Source organism: Bos indicus x Bos taurus, chromosome 5 (assembly GCF_003369695.1).
Source record: "Bos indicus x Bos taurus breed Angus x Brahman F1 hybrid chromosome 5, Bos_hybrid_MaternalHap_v2.0, whole genome shotgun sequence".
In the NCBI taxonomy this organism is placed as follows: domain Eukaryota; kingdom Metazoa; phylum Chordata; class Mammalia; order Artiodactyla; family Bovidae; genus Bos; species Bos indicus x Bos taurus.
The window spans coordinates 36614446-36640962 of NC_040080.1; the positions used below are offsets into that span (position 1 = coordinate 36614446).

A 26517-nucleotide genomic window follows, 5' to 3' on the forward strand; every position below is an offset into this window, starting at 1 on the left:
CTGGAAGAGGAACTCATTGTTCAGTTTCCCTCCCAAAGCCTTTCCTCAGATCTCAAACAAAACAACAATTCTTGTCACCCAGCTTCAAGGACACTGCTAAATGTCCATGTGAGCAGAGAATTCTCTTCGTGGTTTGCACGTGATTCTTGCAAGTCATTTTGATTTCAGCTGTGCCATGCTCTGGGGGTTAAGAACCAGGAAATTCTGGGTGACCATATGATCTGTGCCCACGGAGCCCCTGCTGGGTGTCAGCACAATGTCAATATACTAGGAAGTGCTGGCCAATTGGGAGTCAGGCCAATTCCTAGTAAGTGTTGGGCACAATGGCCCACCTGAACCATCTCACCAGTGTGGTTCAAGTTGCCAAAGTTTTGTCCCCCAAGTCACCATGTAAAATAGTAATAGTAATGATTTTCATACCAATACATTATTTAGAAACATTAAAAAATGACAAAGCACTTGAAGTATCACACACAAAAAAAGTTTTACAAACTCAACTTTATTAATAATAATTTATAAGTTATACTTATCTGGTCTTGACATATATTAGAATCATACTTTTTGAGGCAAATATAGCAATCTTCTACTGCAGGGGAAAAAAAGGCTTCTGGTGAAATGAGAAAAACTGGTATGATACTTTTATACATTACTCAAGTCTGTGGAAACACTCAGTTCAGAGGTGAAATCTGGCTTTGTTTTCAGATTTCTTGACTTGCACATGCATTTTAGCTCCTCTGCTCCATTTTGGTGTAGTGTACTTTCTTCTACTAAATGGTGTAGATTTACCAACAATTCTTTTAAAGATAACACATGAGTGACTGTGCTTAGCTGCTCAGTCGTGTCCAACTCTTTGCGACCCTATGGACTGTAGCCTGCCAGGCTCCTCTGTCTAGGGGGATTCTCTAGGCAAGAATACTGGAGTAGGTTGCCATGCCCTCCTCCAGGAGATCTTCCGAACCCAGGAATTGAACCAGGGTCTCCTGCATTGGGATTCTTTACCAGCTGAGCCACCAATGACTAGAGAGCCTCAACTGGCCTCAGGCATTTTCTTCAGAGTGGAATTATGTGTCAAATTTGTAAACAGAAAGCTCCCCACATTAGCAGACGCAAACTAGTATATACAGAATGGATAAACAAGGCCTTACTGTACAGCACAGAGACCTATATTTAATATCCTGGGATAAACCATGATGAAAAGAATATGAAAAAATGTACGTTTATATATAACACTCACTTTGCTGGACAGCAGAAATTAACATAACATTGTAAGTCAACTATACTTCAATAAAATAAACTAAAAAAAAGAAAGCTCCCCATAGGTTTCCCCTTCCCTACACACACGTGCCCCTCACAACTGCACTCATTCTGGTCACTTTTCTGGTTCCTATGGGCACCTGTGCTTGTGTTTAAGATGCCTGCTGCACCCGCTTTTAGCACTGCATTGAGTGTCAGGGCTTCCCGGAACAGGTCTGTGGGTCAGAATATGCTGATTTGTGATTCTGTAAAGATTTAAGGACCGCTGGAGAGAACACACCTCTTACGGATGATCTCCACAAAGCCCTGTTCTTTGCATGTTTAAGGGTTATCTCTTGAGATTGTAATCTGTTAAATCATTATACCTGTGCAATATTTACTTACTTATGTCCCAGTCTACTGGGTCCCTGGAGGGTAAGCCCTGTTCATCCTACTGTCTACCCTTTACTCTGTCTTTCCCCTAATCATACTACGTTACTACTAGCTCAGTTGTGTCTGACCTTTGGCGACCCCTGGACTGTAGCCTGCCAGGCTCCTTTGTTCATGGAATTTCCCAGGCAAGAATACTGGAGTGGGTTGCCATTTCCTCCTCCTGGAGATCTTCCATCCCCAGGGATTAAATCCGAGTCTCCTGCTTTGGGGAGGTGGGATCTTCACCACTGAGGCACCAGGGAAGCCCTTCCCCTAATCACAGTGAAGTCCCAACGTGCACTTTCCCTCCCCAAGTCTCTAGATCCCCAATTTCTCTGCTTATTCTCAGCCCTGGGGCATGGGGACAAGGGCGGACCCTTCGGCATTACTGCTTCTAATAAAATAAAACAACTATAAACTAAAAAGAACAACCACAACAACGAGTTGTGAGCTGAGAATATGGAAAAAAGCAAACAGTTCCGACTTGAGCAGAATATCTTCCTGATTTATCAATAATCCACTAGAAAATGCATCCTCATCACCAATAAAAAAGTTTCAGTATGCAAGAAAATAAGCCCTTGTCTAAAGAAACTTTTACAAGGTAAAATATGTTAATTTTACACGTATAAAATTTATTTTTTAGTATTATAGTCTTAAAACATACCTGCATGAAACTCTTGGGCTTCAGAGTGGACTATGTAGGGGAATCAAATCCTTTTGAAATTAAAAATTATGTTCCGCAGAAACTGATACTTTTAAGCCAATATGGGTTTTAATAACTAAACAGTAAAACATTTCTCTTAACATCAAAATCAAAGATGATTGTACTTATTTTAATATCACTATATAAATATGAGAATGTTAATTGACACTTGTCTAGGTCAAATATTCCAGTTACATTAACAAACATATATAAAACAAATATAAATTTATAGTGAATGTCATGATTATCTGCTTCATCATGAATTTAATAGCCTGAAAGCTGCCTCTTTTGTTTGCTTTTGTTTATTTTACTTTAATAATCTCAAAGTATTGAGGAAGGAAAGAAGAGAAACACAACTGAGCAATATTTCAATTTTGATTAAATAAGAGTCTGGTTAGTTGCAATCCCTTCTGAATACTTCTCAGAGGAGAAAACACACTGTGATGTGGTGACTTGCCACTCCACAGTGGTTGGAGAGGTTAGGCCATTTCTTGATAGCAGGTACATATCCAATGACTCATTCTCCCTAAAAAAAATGTGTAAGAAAAAAGTAGGTAGTTCATCTGAGAGGTTGCTCTCATCTGTACAAACTAATTTCTTTTCTTGATGCTGGGACATCCATCAGAAACATGTTAGTTTGTGCTAAACAGAGATAGGTTCTGACATTGCAATATAGCCAGTATTTACCACTTTACCCTGCCTGTGAAACTCTCTGCCTGCCTAGTTAAAATACTTTAAAAGGGTACTTCTCATCTAATACTGTTAATAACAAAAAGGGCCTTATTTTGTGCGTGTGTTTTTTTTTTAAATGGCTGCTTTGTCTACTTCAGTTTTGGTGAAGCCATTTAAAAATCAAAATGTGATATGGTTTAAAGTTTTAGTGAAGCATTAGGACTGAATGACAGTAGAATTCCTCATATATTCACTGAATGCCCACTGGGTCCTAGGCTCTGTGTTGCATATAGCTCAGTTTCTGAGTATCACTTGATTGTGATCCTTCAGGACTGGTCCAGAAAAATACTATCACATCAGAGTGAGGAATTTTTAACTTGGGGAATTATTTGGAGGGGGGCAGATTCAGTTCAAAAATTCACTGCTCTGGGTTTCCACAGCTTTCCTCCAAGTCTACATTTTAATGGGGTGTGGAAGAAGGATAGTTATGGGTATCCTTTATCATCTTCCTAGACCGTGATTAGAGAATTTTAGGAGCCAATAGCTTAAACTACATTCAAATAATCCAAAAGCTTTAAAAAGGGGCATAGCAAATCCTGTCCAGACCTTAAACCTTGGTGGTAATGACACAAGAGCTTAAAAGGCGGTATTTTGTTCTTTTGGGGGCAGCAACCAGAAAAGGTCAGCTTGCTGAGCACCTCCCAGAGTCTGGTGTCAGTGCCTTGCTCTCTCACCACATGGCGGTTCTCCTAACACTTTCAGGATGTGAATTTTGCTTTAGCATTCTAAAGGCATAGTCTCTGAGACTAACACAGGCATGGCAGGTTATTTTCTCCCTCTACAAATTCTGGTTGCATAATTTAACATAAAAACAATTTGAGAAAGAGATTATTATCTTTTTACCTTTTGCAAAGCTCTTACTGATAGAGTTTAAAATATGCAATTGAAACGCTGCATTTTCTGGAGTATTCAATACATTTCTTGGATTTTTTCCCTAACTGCAGGAATAGAATAAATAAAACCACTCAGTTCTTAAGCACAGCAAACATGAATCAAATAGCTTTTACTCCTTATTTATAAAAGGCAATGCCACCATCGTAAGTTTCTCTGTATTTCCTGTCACCTTTAAGCATTTTCATTTGTTAATCTCAATGTATTTCAATAGCACACATACGTTCTCAAAAAATTCTTCTCTGGGGCTTACTGTCAGCTTTTTTGTTCCCAAATCTTTGATAGTCTTAGTCTCTACATGATTTGAAACATGATGTTAACAAGTCATATGAAAGCCTCTTTTTGTGCTCCGTATTGACAAGAGTCCCTCTGAATCTGGGAGAAAGCAGGCATATTCCAGTTGTGTTGTCAGCTGAGGGACATAGGCTCCAAAGCACTAGTTCCTAGGGCCATAAATCCATCGTGTTCCATGTTATAAATAAGGAAATTGCCTGTGATGGCTACGATTTGGAAGCATTAACATTTTTTCTTTCCAGCTCTCATTTTGAATCTTTTTAGTTATTTCCCTTAGTAAAACTTAGCCACCAAAATATGACTTCCTGTATCACTGACTCAGATGCCATAATTAAAAGAAAGACATTCCAGTCAACCATGACAAAGGTCTCAGTGAGCATTAAAGACAAAACAGACCCTTATCGATTCAGCCAAAGGTAGTTCTCTCTGCCCTGCACCTCTTTCCCCCCTGCCTCCCCCCTCTTCTCTCTGTCCATTTGAGCAAGCGGCTTCACTTTGCATTAAGAATGCGTGCTGTGTGCTTTCTAGCGGCTGCATTTTAAGTTTGGTCTTCTCAACCATGAAAACACAGTTAAAAATTGTTCTCAGAGCTAAACCACTCAACATCTTGGCACTTGGTTGTTTTTAACTTTTCAACAATAGGCACTGTTCACTCCCCTCGGTCTCAGTTCTTTTTTCAGTGATCAGGCAGCACACTGATGAAAGGCTAGTCACGGCTGCCCCCATGGTATCAGTGTGGTGGCATGTGATGATTCACATGGGGTGTGTTTGATCCGAGAAAGCCCAGTCTCTGCTTATTCTTCCTTTGTTCTGTCATCTGGGGGGAAAAGAGAGAGTGTATTAAGCTGATTTTTCTCACTCTTTCCCAGCGCTGGTAGAACACACAGTGTTGGGTGAATATTTCCCAGTGAATATTTATTGAAAAAGGGAAAGTATCTTTAAAAGTGAATTTCCATAGGCAGAGAAACACAGCAAACCCCTCTCTGTGGTTAAGAAAGAGGAACCATGGTTCTTTTAAAGCAGCCCCTGCTTGTCATATATCATCACTGCCATCACCTTAGTCATTTTAAAAGCGACCACAGTTACTTTTGATACTATTTTTACTAAGGCTAACAATCTTACGTGATGAAGGGGTTGAGTGTAGCACTGAAATGATAGATACTGATGACGATCTACTTTTCTGATGAACTTAATAATTGCTGTGATGGCAGAATATACGATTTTCTATCAAAAAGTCCAAAGCGGCCCCTGTCTTTCAGTATTTGTTCCTTCCTTCCCTGTTCCACAGAAGAAGTGTCACACAAGATGCGTGTGATAAGCAGAAGCAGCCTCTGCTTGCCAAGAGGTGGTTCTTACAACAGCGTGGGGTTTCTTTACTGTGATTTACAATCCCATGGATAACAATCTCACTGCCAGGATTCTCCAGTCTCTCCCACTCACAGTGGTGAAAGATTTCACATCACCGCCCCCCGCCGCCACCACCACCCAGCTCCATCTCCGAAGGGCACCCACCTGCTCCTTGAGCTCTGCCAGCTGACTGGACAGCTGTTTGACCAGACTCATGGTTGACTCCAGCTTCTCCTGCAGGTTCCGAACCTCATTTTGCTCGCTGTCACCTTCACTGCTAACAAGGGACATGGCTCGCATCCGAGGAAACCAGTCCAAATTCTTCTCCTAAAGGGAATACATATGGAAGGGAGCCTGAAGTTATGTAAAGAATGTTTAGATGGGTTCATTATTATTAACATTCTGGAGAAGAAAATGGCAAGCCACTCCAGTATTCTTGCCTGGAAAATCCCATGGACAGAGGAGCCTGGTGGGCTACAGTTCATGGGGTTGCACACAGTCGGACATGATTGAGCAACTGAATACATTATTAACCTTCTTAGCACTTTCAAAGCAAAAGGTACTTTTTCTGGCCAGGGGTGGGGAGAGGTTGAAGGTGGGAATGAAGTGAGGGTTCCACATTAGTCTTCATGAGGTGAGGGAAGATTTTAAATATTGGAACGAATTTCCTATGGTCTACCCCGGGAGGTCCCAGGTAAAGCATTTAGGACAGCATCCTGCACCCTGTAGGCAATTAGTGAATCTTGATGAATGATGAGCTAGGCTTTGGAGGCTGAGAAGAGCAGATCCAAATGTGTGTGGGAACAGTAAAGGCCTGAGCTGTTTATCCTCCCTACCCGATCCCTGCCCTGGCGCAGAGGAGAAAGGGGTGGCAGAATAGAAGGTGATAAAAGACATGTTTCAGTTCCAGATGCCCACGCCCATTTACCTCCCACTTCCCCAAGACAGGCTCTGGGGAAGAGGGAAGTGGGAGGGCATGGCCCTGGGTTACCCTGTCTGCTCCTTTTGGAAACATTTTATTACAGCTGGAGATGGGGTTTTAGAGTTAGACTTCCCCAGAGGGCAACAGTGGGTGCCACTTCTGTTTTTCCAGGCTGACTGAGAGTGTAGGGGTGTGTGTGTGTAAGTGCACGTGTGTGTGTGTGTGTGTGTTCCCTCCATTGTGGTAAAAACAGATGGTTACCAAGATACTCACATCTCTTGAAAATTCTTCCTGATTGCCCAACATCATAGAATCCCTGTGAATTACTTGTATCCCATCTTTCAATCCTCAAGAAAGTTTCCCATTTTACAGATGAGGAATCGAGTGGTCCCAAGAGTTTAATTACCCTTATCACAAACTAGGAATTGGCAGAGCTAGGGTTTGAAGGCAGGTTAGCTTTTTGTCTGGGTTTCCGTGGTGGCTCAGCAGTAAAGAATCCACCTGGAATACAAGAGACCCAGGTTTGATCCCTGGGTTGGAATCCAACACAGGAGGGGATGGCAACCCACTCCTGTATTTTTTCCTGGAGAATCCCATGGAAAGAGGAACCTGACAGGCTACAGTCCATGGGGTTGCAGAGTCAGACGTGACTGAGCATGCACACAAGCCTTTTAGCCACTGATCAGGAATCCCAGTCTATATTTACCTATTTCCTTAAATCACCTTCTCCCAGTATCCCTAGCAGTGACCTTCCTGCTTAAGATTCTTTCCACTCCAGAAAAGCCCACTGCAGTGGCTGCAAAGACCTCTGCCTAGCTGATGCCTAGCACAAGAGCCAGAAGAGTTCTTTCTCCCCCTAAAGGGAAAGGGGAAACGTCCAACCTCCGCACCTTGGCACTTCTGTCGAAATCTCATCTGGCCCTTTGGCTGGTTTCTTTGGTAGTTGTTAGTCAGAGAACAACACATTCTTTATGGTTCCTGACCCCCAATGGCAGTGGAAAGGGCTGATAAAGGATAGGATAAAATATTCAAGAGAGTTAAGCTGCATTTAAACAGCTGTAGCTAATTAGCATTTCAAAGGCGAATGGTAACTTATTCTGAAGTGCAGAGAGACAGCCAGATTCATTCGATTAGTGCTTCAACATCTATTGCCAAGTATTTAAAGATGAAAATCAGGTAAGACAAATGTCTGCTCTCAAGGAGCTTGTGGCTTAGGACAGCCCTCCATGAAAAGTGGACTGGGTAGTCTGCGTATCAAAATTCCCTGGGGTTGCTTGTAAAAATAGCAGATTTCAACCCCACCACCTCTTATGAAATCAGAACCTCCTAGGGGGCCTGGATGATTTGTAGGTGCACTAAAGTTTAAGAAGTCTGATCTATGGAGACATAGAAGATTAACGGGAACCACTAGGGTAGTGGCAGGGTAGGGAGATGGAGTGAAGAGGAAAGATCTGAAGTGGCTGGCATAAGGAATGGGAAAAGTGAAAAATGAAAGTGTTAGTCGCTCAGTTGTGTCCAATTCTTTGCAACCCCATGAACAGGCTCCTCTGTCCATTGGATTCTCTAGGCAAGAATACTGGAGTGGGTTGCCGTTTCCTTCAACAGGAGATCTTCCCGACCCAGGATCGAACCCAGGTATCCTGTCTTGCAGGCTGATTCTTTACCACCTGAGCCACTGGGGAAGAGAAGCCAAATAGGGACCACTGAATGCTTGCCGGGTGGAGTGGGAGACCCTACCTTGGAATGACTCCATCAGAGATCAGGGCTCACCAACAGCCCAGGTGGGTGTGCAGCTGAGGCCAGGAGCTGGACTGATACAAGATGGTGTGTCCCCCGGAAAGGGCATCAGAATGACAAAGGTATCAGGAAGCTAGGTATGTCAGCAGAGCAGTGGCTGGTGTGAGGAACACTAATCTGTGGACTGGTAGGAGGGATGGCTAATAAACAGACAATCCAGTGAACTCCAGTTCTCTTATCTATTTAGAATCTGTATTATCTACTGTACTATCTCTTATCTGAATTTTACAAATGCAGAAACTGAGGCTAGCAAGCACAAGCTGGAATCAAGATTGCCGGGAGAAATATCAATAACCTCAGATATGCAGATGACACCACCCTTGTGGCAGAAAGCAAAGAAGAACTAAAGAGCCTCTTGATGAAAGTGAAAGAGAAGAGTGAAAAAGTTGGCTTAAAACTCAACTTGCAGAAAATTGAGATCATGGCATCTGGTCCCATCACTTCATGGCAAATAGATGAGGAAACAGTGAGAGACTTTACTTTTTGGGCTCCAAAATTACTGCAGATGGTGACTGAAACCATGAAATTAAAAGACGCTTGCTCCTTGAAAGAAAAGTTATGACCAACCTAGACAGCATATTAAAAAGCAGAGACATTACTTTGCTGGCAAGGTCCATATAGTCAAAGCTATGGCTTTTCTAGTAGTCATGTATGGATGGGAGAGTTGGACTATAAGGAAAGCTGAGTGCTGAAGAATTGATGTTTTTGAACTGTGGTGTTGGAGATTCTTGAGAGTCAGTTGGACTGCAAGGAGATCCAACCAGTCCATCCTAAAGGAAATCAGTCCTGAATACTCATTGGAAGGACTGAAGCTGAAGCTGAAACTCCAATCCTTTGGCCACCTGATACAAAGAACTGACTCACTGGAAAAGACCCTGACGCTGGGAAAGACTGAAGGCGGGAGGAGAAGGGGACAAGAGAGGATGAGATGGTTGGATGGCATCCATGATTCAATGGACATGTGTTTGAGTAGACGCTGGGAGTTGCTGATGGACAGGGAGGCCTGGTGTGCTGCAGTCCATGGGGTTGCAAAGAGTCGGACATGACTGAGCGACTGAACTGAACTGAACTGAGGCTAGCAAATTATTTTGCTGGAAGCCCAACCCAGACCTGTCTGTATCTAGGCCTTCTGGCCAGAAAGGAGACTGTGGACAGAAAGTTGAATAATAATAAAGTAGGATAACTTCAGGAAATAAAAATACTAGAGTAAAAAAGTTTGAAATCTGATAAAATATCAGTGAATTTGGGGAGTTAGTATATCATGGGTATAGTTGGAGAACTTTAATTGGAGAAGATGAAAAATTTCTGGAGATAGACAGTAGGAATGTTTGCATAATGATGTGAATGTACTGAATGCCACAAAACTCTACACATAAAATGGATTAAATGGGGCTTCCCTGGTGGTTCAGTGGCTAAGACTCCATGTTTACAATGCAGAGGGCCCTGGTTCAATCCCTGATCAGGGAACTAGATCCCAGATACTGCAAATAAAAGCTCCCAAATGCCTTAACTAAAAAAAGAGTCTGTATGCCACAACGAACACTGAAGATCCCGCATGCTACAAGTAAGATCCAGTGCAGCCAAAAAAAAAAAAAAATCAAAGTTAAAATAGTATGCATGTGTATGCTCAGTCACTCAGCCATGTCCTACTCTTTGTGACACCATGGACTGTAGCCCACCAGGCTCTTCTGCCCATGGGATTTCCCAGGCAAGAATACTGGAGTGAGTTGCCATTTCCTTCTCCAGGGGATCTTCCAGATCCAGGGATCAAACCCGAGTCTCTTGCGTCTCCTGCATTGGCAGGCGGATTCTTTACCACTAGTGCCACCTAGGAAGCTCAGGATGGAACACAAAGGCTTGACAGCCTCAGATGGCTGGCTGGATCTGGGCTGAGGAGGTACCAGGAGACATGATGGAGATGGCGAAAACCTCAGCTTTTAGAACATTTCCTAGATAAACAGAGACAAAACACTGTTCTAATACTTAGCTCACTGGAAAAGACCGCGATGGTAGGAAAGATTGAGTGCAGGAGAAGTTGGCAATAGAGGATGAGATGGATAGATGGCATCATCAACTCAATGACATGAGTTTGAGCAAACTCCAGGACACAGTGGAAGACAGGGAAGCTTGGCATGTTGCAGTCCATGGGATTGCAAAGGGTTGGACACGACTGAGCGACTGAACAACAACAATCCTTAGCAAAGACAACATGAGTGAGATGGAAACTGCCTCCAAAGAAATTGCTATCATAGGTATCTCAGGGGCCAGGTCAGCTCAGTCCACAGGCTCTTGCTTTTGAGGAAACAAAAGCAGTTCTCAGGGGACTGCTGCCCCAGCCGGTTGGGCCACGGGACTCTTTTCCTTACACATTCTTTCTTCACTTGTTCCTTTGTTCATGCATTCATTGACTAATTCTTCCTTGTTGACCCTGTCTGTGCTAGGCACCGGGAGAACAATAGGGAGCCAAACCCAGTGTGATTCTTACGCTGGTGGAATTGATAGTAATAGTCTAGGTGGAGGATAAGACTTCAATCAAAGATGGTGAAAATAACGACAAATTGGACTAAAGTGTTGGGGAGGAAAGTCACCTGGCTCCACTGTCCTTTCTCCTAAGTTCCCCAAAATCATTCTCTCTTCTAACTGTCTGGTTTCTCTCATCTTTCTTCCTTTCACTGCCTCTTTCTTTGTGTATGTTTGCTTGGTTCTCAGCCTTTTCTCTACTCATTTTATCCTGTTTCAGTCCTCTTTTTCTCTGTATACCAACTGACTATAATCTAAAACTAAAATATAATGTGTCATTAAGCTTTTTTTTCAATACTGAATGCTTTCTTTCCTTTTCTTAATTTTTAGGAACCTGACTTGAATGCCTTGCATCTCACTAAAATAGCAAAAAATAAGCACCCTAAATTGATTATCGTTTGTCCTCTTTCTACAAAAAAAGCCAGCCTTTTAAAAATAAATGTTCACAACTGATTTCTTCTAGTACAGAAAGTGTATTCTTTTCACCAAAAGTAACTCAAATCCAAACAAGTTCTTAGAATAAATGCTGCACGTGGCTTTTCACAGAGAGTGGTTTCCAATGAAATACCCCAAGCTTCCTCTCTCTGCTCCAGTGTCACAAGGAGCAGCTTCCACAGGAGGCTCAGCCTGAGCAGGGTGAGAAAGGAAACCCTGGACTTTAATCTGAGCCAGAACCACAGGACAGACACCCAGAACACTGGCTGGTTAACAAGACACCACTCATTTGCCGTGTTGGCTGTGTCCGCCATCTAACAAAGCAGTGTGATTTGATTTGTTATTTCTTGGTTACTCACGTAGGTTATGTCCATCCTGTGATCATGCTCATGATTAGCAGATTCCAATGGTGACTGTGGTTAGTCAATATGACATCATTTCTTTGATTCACCAGGAATGAATATGTTTGACCGCAGGGTAGTATAAAATTGGGAATTTACAGATTGTTAGATTCTGAGGTTACAATGTACAATCCTAGAAACTTGGTGAGTGGAAAGCCAACGCTTTTCAAAGGTACCAAAATGCAACTCCCAGAGATGAAGGGACAGAGAGCATGGCAGCCATGATCCTCCTGCTATCCCTAAATTTTCATAATAATGCATCTTCCTAGAAGACCAGAAGATGGATAGATAGGAGCGTGAAAACCTTTCAAATAGTCCTTTTAACAGTCAGATCAATTTGCTTTATTTAATTTTGTAGTTATTCAGTAAATGATTGGGTTGTCAGAGTCAGTCAGAGCTTATCTGTGCTGTCTTTATAATTTGTTCTTAAATGTGATACCCCATTTTCAGGAAAGAGGCCACACAATATCAAGGAAAGAGCACTGATCTAGGAGTCAGGACACCTGAGTTCTGATTTCAGTTCAACCAAAAATGAACTATGTGATAGAAGGAGGGTGGGGAGCCTTAGTCTCTGAATCCAAGTTTCCTCATCTGTAAAACCAGAATGTTACCCTGGGTGGTCTCTATGTCTCTTCCAACTCATCATTCCATGAGTTATGAATTCAAAACTTTAAAAATCAAATTGCTGAGACAAGACCTAAGCTTGCCAACTGAGCAAACAGAAACACAGCATTTAGGCTAGAAGCAACCTCGAAACCACATAAGCCAAGCTCAGCATGTTACAGATGCCCAGTCTGAATCCTAGAAAGTTTAGGTTTCCTTGAGGTCTCACAGCTGTTCCTCTGTACTTGATTTCCACCTCTGGACAAGTCCTTCCACTTAATGTAGTGGAACAGCTCTTACATAATGTAACCTAGCCCTGCTGATGTTTAATCGATGACAGGCTCAAGAAAACATAAAGACTGTAATGATTTCTCTCCGTATCACAATGAGATTGAAAAGTAGAATAAGATTGAGTTCAGTGAGCCAAGCATTGGAGAAACTGTCTTATGTCTCTTTAATGTGTATTAGGTACACATTAAATGTTGCCTGGGACAAATTGGGAGTTTTGAATTAACAAATATGTGCTGCTATATATAAGACAGATAAACAATAAGGACCTACTGTATAGCACAGGGAACTGTATTTGATACCTTACAATAATCTATAATGGAAAAGAATCTGAAAACAATACATACATACATCTCTCTCTCTATGCTGCTAAGTCGCTTCAGTCGTGTCCGACTCTGTGCGACCCCAGAGACGGCAGCCCACCAGGCTCCCCCGTCCCTGGGATTCTCCAGGCAAGAACACTGGAGTGGGTTGCCATTGCCTTCTCCTCTCTCTATATATATACATATAACTGAATCACTTTGCTGTATAACTGAAACACTGTAAATTAGTTCAGTTCAGTTCAGTTGCTCAGTCATGTCCGACTCTTTGTGACCCCAGGAATTGCAGCACGCCAGGCCTCCTGGATCATCACTAACTCCCGGAGTTCATTCAAACTCAGGTCCATCAAGTCAGTGATACCATCCAGCCATCTCATCAACTATACTTCACTTTCAAAAAAATGTGAAAAAAAAAGTTGCCTGCATGTAAGTTAAAGAGAATACAAGCACTGTAGTTCTGTATCATGGTAATAATCCCATTTTTAGCTGCTTGGCAAGTGTCAGCCACTTAAGTCATGCTATGGCCAATACCCACAAAAATTCCATAAGGTTGAGACTGTTGCCAGCCCCATTTTACAGAAGACAGCACTGAGACAGGAAGAGGATTAGTTACTGGCCAAGGCCACAGACTGGTGGTAAATGGCTGGGCCACGCTTTGGCCTCCACCCTAGGTGACTGGAAATCTTGTACTCTTTTCACTACCCTGGACTACTTCTCCATGTCCAATAGAGATGCCAATGCTTAGCTTCTGAACTTGCCACAGAAAACAGAGACTACCCAAAGGCTCAGTGGGTAAAGAATCCACCTACAAAGCAGGAGACACAGGAAACACGGGTTTGATCCCTGGATTGGGAAGATCTCCTGGAGGAAGAAAATGGCAACCCACTCCAGTATTCTTCCCTGGAGAATCCCATGGACAGAGGAGCCTGGCAGGCTACAGTCCAAAGGGTCACAAAGAGTCACACATGACTGAGCGACTAAGCATGCAGCACAGTGAGAATACATTTTATAACCTGAATTCCTCTGATATTTCTTCTCGGGTAGGCTAAAGATTTATTTATTGAAAATCAGAAATAAAAGCTTTAGGCATTAAATCAGAAATGTAGATGCAGATACTGTGGAAATACATTGACTGACCCTTGACATTCGCTGCAATTTTGCAGAGTGCTCTGAAATATTGCTAATGAGAGGTACGACGCTGAACGTACCATTGTACTGTGTTGTACTGGAATATTGATGAACCATTGTATGCGTATCTTCACCTCCACTTCCAGGCTCTCTATGCTTAAAACATGCTGTCACAAGACCATTTGCAAAGGTTTTTCTTGGTTACCATCCTCTCCTAAGCCTTAAATTTACACTGCACTTTCTATTCTAAAACCGTATGTGATGCCTCCTAGGCTGAGGAGCATAACCATCTGCCCAAAACCTCAGTGTGACCCACTACACTCCTCTCTTGGCACTTCTGGTTTGAAGATGTTCGCAGAAATGGCTCTCAAAAGGAACACCAGCAATGCTAATACTATCTACTCACTGGAAGGTCCCTGAGGGAAAGACACTATTCCTGCTTTCCTGGAACTTCACAGACCAAGGCCAATAATCTGGAACAAGGATTCTTTCTGAAAGTCAAAATAATCATATGATTACTTCTGAAGTCAAAGTAATCATGTGGGTTAATGGCAAATGCTTCATATAGCCCATCCCAGCCTCTGCTCCATGAAGGAGGGGCATGGCGGGCCTCCCACCCTCCGACCAATATGGTGGCCTTGCTGGCAGGTGAGACGTTGTCTCAAACCCTTAAGGAACACCCACAACACTGGCATTTGGACTTCTAGCTTTGTTCCTAGTGAACACCCCATTTGCATGTGACCAGAGTTGCTTAATCTGGACAACAAAAAGGCTGATTCTCACAGGGGTTTGCACACAGACCCTGGGTTAAAAGGAAGGAAGGATGAGCTGGGAAACACACTCTTGTCTGACAAACACCAGGGACTGTCGGTGAAAGAAAGGATCCAGCTGTGTCCTTTGAAGCTAAAACGCTATTCTTGGATTGATAAATAAATGAAAACCTTGTCAACTAATTCTAAAAAAAAGGGAGAGAATAAGAGTAAAATTTTTGCTGTGTTAGAAAAATAGCACATTCCAGGACTGGAAGATTCATTTGCCACCCTTTATTAACTGTATCTTCCTTCTGTCTCTGTTTATTCTGTTCTGTATCTTCGTTCTGCAACTGAGTTCCTGAAACTGTGGCAGAGTACCCTACTTGGGTGGCTTGAGAAATTTAAAATATGTTAGTTATTCAAGGCAAATCTGTACTGAAAGTTTTTGTAAAGCAACAAACTCCTTTACGGTGTCATGTTCAAACTCTGAAATATTTTACAAATCTAAATGTGTGGACATCATGTTTGCATTATGTATGTGAAAGTGCTTTGAATCTTAGAAGGTGGAGATGTAGATGTATGTGTGCTCAGTCACGTCTGACTCTTTGCGACCTCGTGGACTGTAGCCCGCCAGGCTCCTCTGTCCATGGGATTTTCTAAGCAAGAATACTGGAGTGGGTTGCCACTTCCTTCTCCAGAGGATCTTCCCAACCCAGGGATCGAACTCGAGTCTCTTGCATCTCCTGGCTTTGGCAGGAGGATTCTTTACCACTAGCACCACCTGGGAAGCCCCGAACCTTACAAAGCAAGGTACAAACGTCAAAGATCCCTGGACTGCTGAACAGACTGCACAGAGGCAGGAATCTGTCCCTTAGAGGCATTTAACAAAGGCTGAAAAGCAAGAGACCTTGTCATCCCTGCGGGGCTCCTGCCTGACCCCTTTCCATGGCCCGGCCTCCAGGGGGCTGCTGGCGTGGGAGCCCTCCAGGGACAAGGCCTACTTTATCCAGTCCCTGCTCCCAAGGTCAGTGAAAGAAGTAGGTCCAGCAGAAGTACCACCGAAAGAGGGATGGTGGAATGAAAATGACTTAACAGGCTACTGATCTCGGCAGGGCCCCAGGCTGGTAGTCAAAAAGTCTCAGCTGGGAGGGACTGGACACCAGTCCAGTTTCACAGTCCCCTTGTTTTATATGCAGCCCCACCGTGGTGGGAGCGGCTGGCCTGTGCCCAGCACAGGGGGTGCAGGAAGGCACTGCTCATGGCCTGGCAGGTTCAGTTTCTGTAGCAATGAAAGCCTGAATGCCCGCCTTCTGTGGCTTCCTCATCTTCAGAGCCAGAGCAAAGCAGATGAGTGTGGACCTCATCGGCTGCAAAGAGGGTTAAAACAGTTCAACCAATGTTTACAGAAATGTCAGAAAAAGTGCTAGACTCAAGTTTCAGACTCATGGGTTGAGACTTCTGTTCTTAAACATTTCCAGATTGGTTAAAAAAAAAAAAAAAAGCTATCTAGGTGCTGGTTTAAAAAAAAAAATGAAATCAGTTGCTTAGTCATGTCCGCCAGGCTCCTCTGTCCATGGAATTCTCCAGGCAAGAATACTGTGGGGGGCGGGGGGTTGCCATGCCCTCCTCCAAGGGATCTCCCCAACTCAGGATTGAACCCAGGTCTCCTGCATTGCAGGAGGATTATTTACCAGTTGAGCTACCAGGGAAGCCCAAGAATACTGCTGGAGTGGGTAGCCTATCCCTTCTCTAGGGGATCTTCCCAACCCAGGAATTGAACCGGGGTCTCCTGCATTGCAGGTGAATTCTTTACCAGCTGAGCTACCAGGGAAACCCTATCTAAGTCATACAGCTAACTAGTTATTATATAATAATTGTATTTAATAATATCATAGCTATGGGAGAATTATCATCATACCATAAATAAAATATAATCATATCATAATATCATGTCATATATAATTAATATTACTGATTAGTTATGGGATCATCAAACAGAGAAGAAATTCATAAAGTGTTTAGTTTATAAGCCCTTTAGAGGGCAGTATTTCTTTCTGATGTCTTCTTGCATCTTCCATTTCTATGTCCTTGGCACTTGATATCTATTGTGGGTAAAACAGATGGATGATAAGGAGTTCCTGTATACAGTGCAAATGAACATAAGTAAACATAGTAACCTGAATTTTTCAATAAGATATTATTATTATGAATGGTTCCCCTTCCTTTTTGTTCTTTATTAATCCAAAGCAAAAAGACTTCCTTCCTCTCTTTCTTCAAATGTTTTAATGAGCACCTGCCACGTAGTCACGGAGAAGGCAATGACACCCCACTCCAGTACTCTTGCCTGGAAAATCCCATGGACGGAGGAGCCTCGTAGGCTGCAGTCCATGGGGTCGCTAGAGTTGGACAGGACTGAGCGATTTCACTTTCACTTTTCACTTTCATGCACTGGAGAAGGAAATGGCAACCCAGTGTTGCCACTCCAGTGTTCTTGCCTGGAGAATCCCAGGGATGGAGGAGCCTGGTGGGCTGCCATCTATGGGGTCGCACAGAGTTGGACACAACTGAGGTGACTTAGCAGCAGCAGCAGCAGCAGCCACGTAGTCAATACGGTTCCAAGCTCTGGGTAAAGCAAATAAGCAGCTCAGAAAGGACCCATTTCCATTCTAATGAAAGGTGAATAAGGGGATGAAGACGATAACAAATGAAAATAATTTCAGATAAAGGTTAAGTACTATGAATAAAATCGTGGTTTGAAGCGTTATCTTTAGAGAGGAGGGGGCTACTGTGGATTGAACTGGCTGTCAAGGGTGCTCTGAACTAAAGGGACAGAGTTTCAGGCAGAAGGAACAGTCATGCAAAGGCCCCAAGGCTCGAAATGAGGCTGGCATATCTGGAGAACAAAAACAAACAAACAAAACTAGAGTGTGCTACCAAGGGAGAGAGAGAGAAGTAGGAGAGAAGGTGCCAGAGGTAGACAGGGATCAGTACGGAGAGGCCTGGAGCAGTGGGAGTCAAGGAGAATTTCGACTCCCAACAGTGGAATGGCATTTCCTGGTTTGCAGCAAACACATACACACATACACATGCATTCAACACACACACACGCACACACACACACACACACAAATCAAGTTAAACAGAACATTTTGGCTGCTGCATGAAGAACAGACATACGAGACTTCCATTCGGAGAGCACCATCTCCAGGTGGGCATTCTTGGGGGCTTTGGCAAGGGGGTGGGCAGGAGTAGAGCACAGGGAAGTGCTTCCACAATACTGTCAGCCCCCAGGGGGGCTTTGAAGGCAGCCACTGAGTGTTTGGAAATGCATACTTGACAGGCAACACCTTTCCTGGAGGATAAGACTTCATTCAAAGAGCTCACAATATTTGGTTTGCATGATTAATGTGATAGGTAGGCTGGACAGTTCAGCCCCTACATGGATTATTGGGTCGGAACCTCACAGCTGTTCTCCCACAGGAGAGAGCTGTGTTGTGCCATTGTGCCCGTCTCTGAGATCAGTGACACCACATTGGCAGCCTGAAATCAGCCATGGCGGGAGTAATTACACCAGGGAAATGGGCAATGCTACTACCATGGCACTCCTGGTACCCCCAAACTGGTTGTTAAACATTAATACACTACTAGAACGTCTCTTACTAACAGAGATGGAGGAAGCCTTAAAGATAGTTTAAATTAAACCACTAATTCCAAGTCACAAACCAGAAGATCACGCCAGAACCAAGGTGACAACTCCTGATACTGAGCTGGCCAAAAATTTTGTGTGGATTTTTCTGTAACATCATACAAAATTCCCCAAAAAACTTTTTGGCCCACCCACTACATCAACTTCAGGAGATGTCACCAAGTGAATTCTTAGTTTACAGGGTTTATATAGGTGCCATTTTTTTTTTCATTACTGACTTTTCTTTTTTGATTTTAAAGAACCGGATGATCTGAATCTAAACATACTTCTCTTGCCGTAATTGAGGAGAGTAATATCCAGAGTACATACATAAATACAGAACAACAAAGATTCAGGAAAAAAGCTTAACCTATGAACGCTGTAAACTAAAAATTCAGTTGGTGACATCTCCTTAAGCCAAGAGACTTTTAAGGTCAGGGATTTCTTTGATGTGTTGGTTAAAAAGTCTGGGGTTTTGCACAATGTTACAGAAAAATGCTGAATAGAAAGTAGTGACATAAGCAGTAAAATGTAGATCAAAGCACCTTTTTCTGATATTTTGACAGGACGCTCCAGAAACTTTGCTCAAATATCATCTGATTTCCACTGTACATGATTTAATATGAATTAAGAATAATACATTTATTTAAAAAAATAATAGTCCATTTATAAGTAGAGCTCAGGGGAAGTTTTATGGAGACACACATATAAAATGTCTATACAGAAAACCTAGAGAAAAAACACTCCCAGAAATTCTTTTACACAAGAGTCAAAGGCAACATAATAAAAAATGGAATTGAAATCTGTTTTAGTAACTCCATCTGTTACTGTTTGAACTTCACTGTCTTTCATTCCTCATATACATGTATCACATATGTATATATATATATGGGCTTCCCCAGTGGCTCAGCGGTAAAGAATCCGCCTGCAATGTAGAAGATGTGGGTTCGATCCCTGGGTCAGGAAGATCCCCTGAAGGAGGGTACAGCAACCCACTCTAGTATTTCTGCCTGGAGAACCCCCTGGACAGAGAGCCTGGTGGGCTACAGTCCACGGGGTCAAAAAGAGTCAGACACAACTGCAGTGACTGAGCACCGCATATGTATATACACAGCACATATAGGCTTTGTCTGAAACAAACAAAAAAATGAGTAAATCTTTGAAAAGACCACTTAAATTCCTCCTCTGGAATTAAAAAAAAAAAGTCCTTTTTCCCCCCACTAAAGTAAGCTATATAATGAATTGTCACCAAATCTCAAAATCACACACAAAAGCAATAATGATCCAGCACATGGGTATCCCTGCAGGGCTTCACCTGTCATAATCTGATCAGACTGAGTCTGCAGTTGGCCAGCTCACCAGCTGACGTTCTTATACTAGCCTATAATATTAAGACATTTTATCAAATTGTGCTTTTAACTTGCTTGGTTTATTGTCAAGTCTTTTTCCTTGTCTTCAAAATACTACCAAAGCAAAGGAAAAGAGTTAGTGGTCCTTAAGTGTGTCTGTCCTGGGCTAGCAGCGTTAACATCGAATGGGAAACAGAAGTGCAGATTCTCAGGCCACAACCCGACCTGCAGAATCAGGTGCTCTAAGGTTGGGGCCCAGTAATCTATGCTTTAACAAGGCCTCTGGGTGATGCCAATGTATACTACAGTCTGAGAATAACCACTTTAAATAATTCAAGACCTAACCAGTAATATCATCGCTAAGTACTGGATGAACCTTAACAAAAATCCTTAACTGTATTCCTGTACATATTGAGTAATCAATTTGTAGGCCAAATAGGGACACATTTGGGCTTGAAAGGAGTGTTATTAAAAATTCTGCAGAGACAATGGCATAACCAGAATTGTTCCCATCAAAACTATGGTCCCTCTTGTTTCCATGAAAACGCAGACTATCATTTACAGTATCTGGACCAATCCGTTAGGAGAATGAAAGAGTTCCATATCTGGGCAGCCTGGAGATAAGAAAATTGCATTTATGAGGCTTCCCTGGTGGCTCAATGGTGAAGGATCTGCCTGCTAACAGGAGACACGGGTTTGATCCCTGGTCGGGGAAGATTCCACATGCCCCAGAGCAACTGAGCCTGTGCACCACAGCTACCGAAGCCCACGCATCTAGAGCCTGTGCTCGGCAACAAGAGACCGCATGAGAAGCCCACACACTGCAACGAAGAGCAGCCCCTGCACACTGAAACTAGAGAAAGCCTGCATGGAGCAACGAAGACACAGCTCAGCTTAAATAAACAGAATTACATATAAAAAGACAATTGCATTTATGTATACAAATTGCTGAAAGGATACTTGTGAGATATTATCTACCATGAAGTCATATTTAGGTCGCTTGTAAATTGCCTATAAAAGTGGGTTTTGATACATTCTCATGGGAGTTGTCCATGCCTGCCTGGCTCATTTCATTATTTCCCATTCTCTTTCTTTTTTTAAAGTGGATGGATATTAATAAGTCCCTGAAATCTCTCTTTGATGCCAATGAACTTCTAAAAAACTCCAAATTTGTTCCTTTAGTTTTCATCATCATTGGCCTATCAGTCCCTGAATTGTTTAAAAAATCTCTCATGAAGAGCTTCAGCATGGTCGCAATCAAGATCTGGAGTGGCTTTTCATAGGTAAGTCTCTAAGCACAATAGAATTAAAAACAAAAACAAACAAATGGGACCTAATCAAACGTACAAGCTTTTGCACAGCAAAGGAAACCATAGCAAAATGAAAAGACAACCTATGGAATGGGAGAAATATTTACCAATGATGCAACAGACAAGAGCTTAGTCTCCAAAATACATAAACAGCTCATACAACTCAACAACAAAGAAACAAACAACCCAACTGAAAGATGGGCAGAAGACCTTAATAGACATTTTTCCAAAGAAGACATACAGATGTCCAATAGGCACATCACAAGATGGTCAACATTACTAATTATTAGAGAGATTACAGATTAAAACTATAATGAGGTACCATCTCACACCAATCAGAATGACCATCATTAAAAAAATCTACAAATAACAAATGTTGAGAAAAGGGAACCCTCCTACACTGTGGTGGGAATGTAAGTTGGTACAGCCACTATGATAAACAGTGTGAAAGTTCCTCAGAAAACTAAAAATAGAACTAGCAAATGATCCAGCAACTCCACTTACGGGCATGAGAAAAACCTATAATTCAAAAAGATACATGTACCCCTATGTTCACAGCAGCACCATTTACAATAGCCAAGATATAGAAACAACTTCAACGTCCATCAACAAATACATGGATAAAGAAGATGTGGTACCTATATAAAATGGAATCTTGCTCAACCATAAAACTAATGTCATTTACAGCTAGATGCAACTAGAGATTATCATACTGAGAGAAGAAAGTCAAAAAGAGAAAGACAACATCATATGATACCACTTTTATATGGAATCTAAAATATGGTACAAATGAAACTATCTAGAGAACAGAAACAGATTCACAGACACAGATCAGGCTGTGGTTGCCAAGGAGGAGGGAGAGGGATGGACTGGAGTTTGGGGTTGGTAGGTGCAAACAATTACATTTAGAACGGATAAACAACAAGGTCCTACTGTAACAGCACACGGAAGTATATTCAGTCTCCTGGGACAAACCATAATGGAAAAGAACATAAAAAAGAATGTATATATGTGTACAGTTGAGTCACTTTGTTGTAATACAGAAATTAGAACAAAATTGTAAATCAACTACACTTCAATAAAAAAACAGAAAATAAAAAAGATCTGGAGTGTCTATCTGGGGATAGCACAACACTGAGACCTAAAAACAAATTCAGAGTTGGGCCAAGGTGATGTGCCAGGCTGTACAAAAGAAATCTTACACCTGGATCATTTTCATTAGCATCAATGAGCTAATATATTTTCACTAAATTTTTTGCAAAGGGCATTATATGGATTGAAGGAGGCTGAATAAAAAAACTCTTGGGTCAAAACCAACACGTTTTTCTGGGATAGGGGCAAGCAGGATGTGATGTCAACGTGAGACTGAACTCTAAGTTTGATGATAGCTTGAAGAGTATAGCACTGACCACCGTCTACCGGGCTCAGGGACTTAGAAGAACTGCAGGATGGTGCATAGGCTTCCAGGTGGCACTAGTGGTAAAGAACCCACCAGCCAAATGCAAGAGATACAAGAGACCTGGGTTGGGAAGATCCCCTGCAGGAGGGCATGGCAACTCACTCTAGCATTCTTGACTGGAGAATCCCATGGACAGAGGAACCTGGCAGGCTACAGTCCACAGGGTCACAAAGAGTCCGGCACGACTGAAGTGACTTAACTTCATGCACGCATGCAGGATGGTGCACAGCTTGACTTCGACTGTCAAAGCATCAACAGCTGGCCACTGGGTCCAAGGACAACATAGCCCTGAATGTACGGAGCCTAACGGCGGCAGGTGATGACACATAAGTCTGCCAGGCAGCTGCTGTTAAGTGTGACAAGAAACAAGATAATCTCAAGTGCGATGAACAAGGGAAACTTCAAATGACATAGCCGAGCTATGGGCTGCCCAGGACACAAGTGAGGCTGGCAGAAGAGTAGGGTGTACTGGAATTCCAGGGGACGGCAGCTCTTTTTCAGTAGTGACTCCCGGCTGGCTGCAATGATAAGATGCCCAGTCACAAAAGGCACAGGTCTTGGTGAACAGGAACTGCAGCCATAGTTACAGAGCAGTTGGACACAAGGCCATGTGGAAACAATCACTGATCATACAGCAGGTATTGTATGTCTGATTTCTGTACACTTTCACAAATACACTCCCCATTTTCCCAACTGAGGCTATTCAGGTTTTATTCATCTTCATGCATTCCCCCCGCCTTTTTTAAAATTTCTTGGCTGTACCATGCAGTATGCAGGATCCTAGTTCCCCAACCAGTGATAACACCTGTGACCCCTGCAGTGGAAGTGTGGAGTCTTAACCACTGAGCTGCCAGGAAAGTCCCCATGTTTCCACTTTTGAAACATTTCCCTAATTATTTGTTTTTATGGAACATCAATCTGACACAAGACTTAAACTGAAACAGATGCTGAAGTCAACGCCTACATGTAAAAATCATTTCTGTCACATGATGGAGCCTGTGGATGAAGCACTGTGATGCCTGGTGGTGACTGGCTGCTGCACACAGGTGCTCTGTGTTGGTGAGAACTCACATGCTGTCCTGTTTTATACCGAATACTGGCTGACTTTTAAACTGTCGGGCTTCCCTTGTGGCTCAGCTGGTAAAGAATCCACCCGCAATGAGGGAGACCTGGGTTCAGTCCCTGGGTTGGGAAGATCCCCTGGAGAAGGGAAAGGCTACCCACTACAGTATTCTGGCCTGGAGAAATCCATGGACTGTAGTGGCCATGGGGTCTCAAAGAGTTGGACATGACCGAGCAACTTTCACTTTAAACTGTCTCCTCATTCAGGTGGTGCGCATCTTAAGAGTTGAAATCTTGGATACGGCTATATGTATGTGCCTCCCACCCCTGTCCCCAGCAGTAAAGGCAATTTCTGAGCTCACATCTCTCCTCTGACTTGCTTCTACCCCTACTGCCTTCCTCCTCACTGACCACTCTCAGGCCTGTCCCTCTCCTTGGCTAGGGCCAAGTTACATACCAAAGAAAAAGACTGCTTCTGGTTGATTCCTAATGGGAGAGTCTACTCTCTTGTATAATCTGTGTGCATGCTCAATTGCTCAGTCGTGTTTGACTCTTTGCTTCCCAGGTGGCACAGTGGTGAAGAACCTGCCTGCCAATGCAGGAGTTGTAAGAGATGTGGGTTCAATTCCTGGGTTGGGAAGATTCCCTGGAGGAGGAAATGGCAACCTACTCCAGTATCCTTGCCTGGAGAAGCCCATGGACAGAGGAGCCTGGAGGGCTAGAGTTCCAGAGTCTGCTTTCTTGGAATTTCCCAAATCATGGGAAGGTCTTTGTTATTCACAAGATCTCTGAATCAATCCTGAGTTTACGGTAATGAGTTGACTCCCACTGGGCCCCTACAAAGCCTCAAGACAGGGGCAAGGCACAAGAAAGCCCAAGCACTCCTAATTGGAGGGCTGGGACTCTGAGTCAGCCTCATCTCTGGAGAGGGGAGGGAGGCTGCAGACCAAGTTCAAGTATCCATATGTGGCCATGATTCAGTCTATCAGGCCCATGTTACGAAAGCCTACTAAAAACACTGCACACTGAGGCCTCCTGGCTGGTGAACACACTGATGTACTGGTTAGATAATGCACTCCAGTCTACGGGGAGAGGGCACGGAAGCCCTGCGTTCCCTCCCAGACCTTGTCCAGATTTCGTCATTTTGTTGGCTCTCCTGATTTGTACCCTTTATAATAAAACTAATCATGAATACAGTGTTTTCCTGAATGCTGTGCATTGTTTTAGTTCAGTTATTGAGCCTGAGGGGGTCATGGGTACCCTTGAACTTATATGTAGGCTGTTGGAAGTGTGGGTCCTGGGGACACCCAAAGCACAGTTGGCATCTGAAGTCCGGGCAGTCTTGATGGGGACCGTGCTCTCTAACTTAGGGGGTTTGTGCTAGCTCTGGGTGGGTACTGCCAAAAACTGGATGGCAGTGCCCTCAGATGGGACAAGTGGTGTTGGAGTAGGTACCAACCCTGTTCATTGCCTCCAGTTACGGGCCATGAGGCCATTGCCTGCTGGAGGTGGCCAGAGGGGCAGGATGCCCTAGAAACGATGGCAAAGAAGCTACAGGACAAGCAGTCCAGGTAAAGTGGGCTAGCTCGGCATCGGTTTTTGCTAACTGTTGCTGATCTGAGACCCATACAGAGGGGATATTTAATGGGACGGTTTTAAAAAGAGTTACAGAAGGACAGAATACACCCAGAAACGTGCAGCTACATATATAACTGGGCTTCCCAGGCGGTGCTAGTAGTGGTAAAGACCCCACCTTCTAATGCAGAAGATCTAAGAGTTCAATCCCTAGGTCGAGAAGATCCCCTGGAGGAGGGCATGGCAACCCACTCCAGTATTCTTGCCTGGAGAATTCCATGGCCAGAGGAGCCTGGTGAGCTATAGTCCACAGAGTTGCAAAGACTTGGACACGACTGAGCAACCAAGCATGCACATACTTAGGGTATAACCACACAAGGCAGAAAGATTTATCCAGGGTGTGTTTATGGATAAAGAATAAAGCGAAAAGGATTCTTTTGGATTACGATCTTAAGTTCTCTCTTTACTCCCTACGTTCTGCCTGAGTGGTTAGGAACAGTTTGAACCTACCAACCAGCCTGTGAATGTTCTATGAATTGAACTATTAACTCTAGTGTGTGCTCCCCATTTCCTTGTCAGGAGTGAATTTGGTGCATGAGATAATTGACAATGTTGAAGCAGAAAGTGAAATCATTGATAATTTTTTAGGATAAAATTTCCTAGCAAAAATATAAACTCCTTTCCCAGCATGATCCAATCTCTGCCCTCTCCTCTCCTATACCCTTGACAGTCATCCGCTTTCCTCATTAGCTCTTGTCAAGTGGGCCACCCTGCTGTCCCTCCCTCATGCTCAGTCCATAGCTGTCAGGGACTTGCTGATTCCCAGCTCTCTCCACGGCTTGCTCACTCACTCCAGTAGAATATACCTCCATCCCTCTACTACTTCAGCTTTCTTTGCTTTTCCCCATCGGTTTAATTAAGTCTCATTTGTTTATTTTTGAATTTATTTCTTTTGCCTTAGGAGACTGATCCAAGAAAATATTGCTACAATTTATGTCCAAGAGTGTTCCGCCTATGTTCTCTCCTAGGACTTTTGTGATTTCAGATCTTACATTTAGGTAAACCATTTTGAGTGTTTTTTGTATATGGTGTAAAGGAATGTTCTAATCTCATTGTTTTTCATGTAGTGGTCCAGTTTTCATGGCACCACGTGCTGAAGAGACTGACTTTTCTCCATTATATGTTCTTATCTCCTTTGTCATAGATCAGTTGACCATAGGTACATGATTTTATTTCTGGGCACTTTGTTACACTGGTCTATATGTCTGGTTTTGTACTA

General features: G+C 43.1%; 1 protein-coding gene across 1 annotated transcript in view; it reads right to left on the reverse strand.

Annotated features, from left to right (window-relative positions):
• Positions 1-478: 478 nt before the first annotated feature.
• ITPR2 (inositol 1,4,5-trisphosphate receptor type 2) overlaps positions 479-26517 on the reverse strand; it is a 589478-nt gene continuing 563439 nt past the window's right edge. Inside the window, exons 56-57 of the mRNA XM_027541575.1 lie at positions 5798-5959; positions 479-5102 (exon numbers count right to left, since the gene is read on the reverse strand). Of these exons, the coding sequence (XP_027397376.1) occupies positions 5016-5102; positions 5798-5959 (249 nt within the window). The 3' untranslated portion in view covers positions 479-5015. The remainder of the gene's footprint in view (positions 5103-5797; positions 5960-26517) is intronic.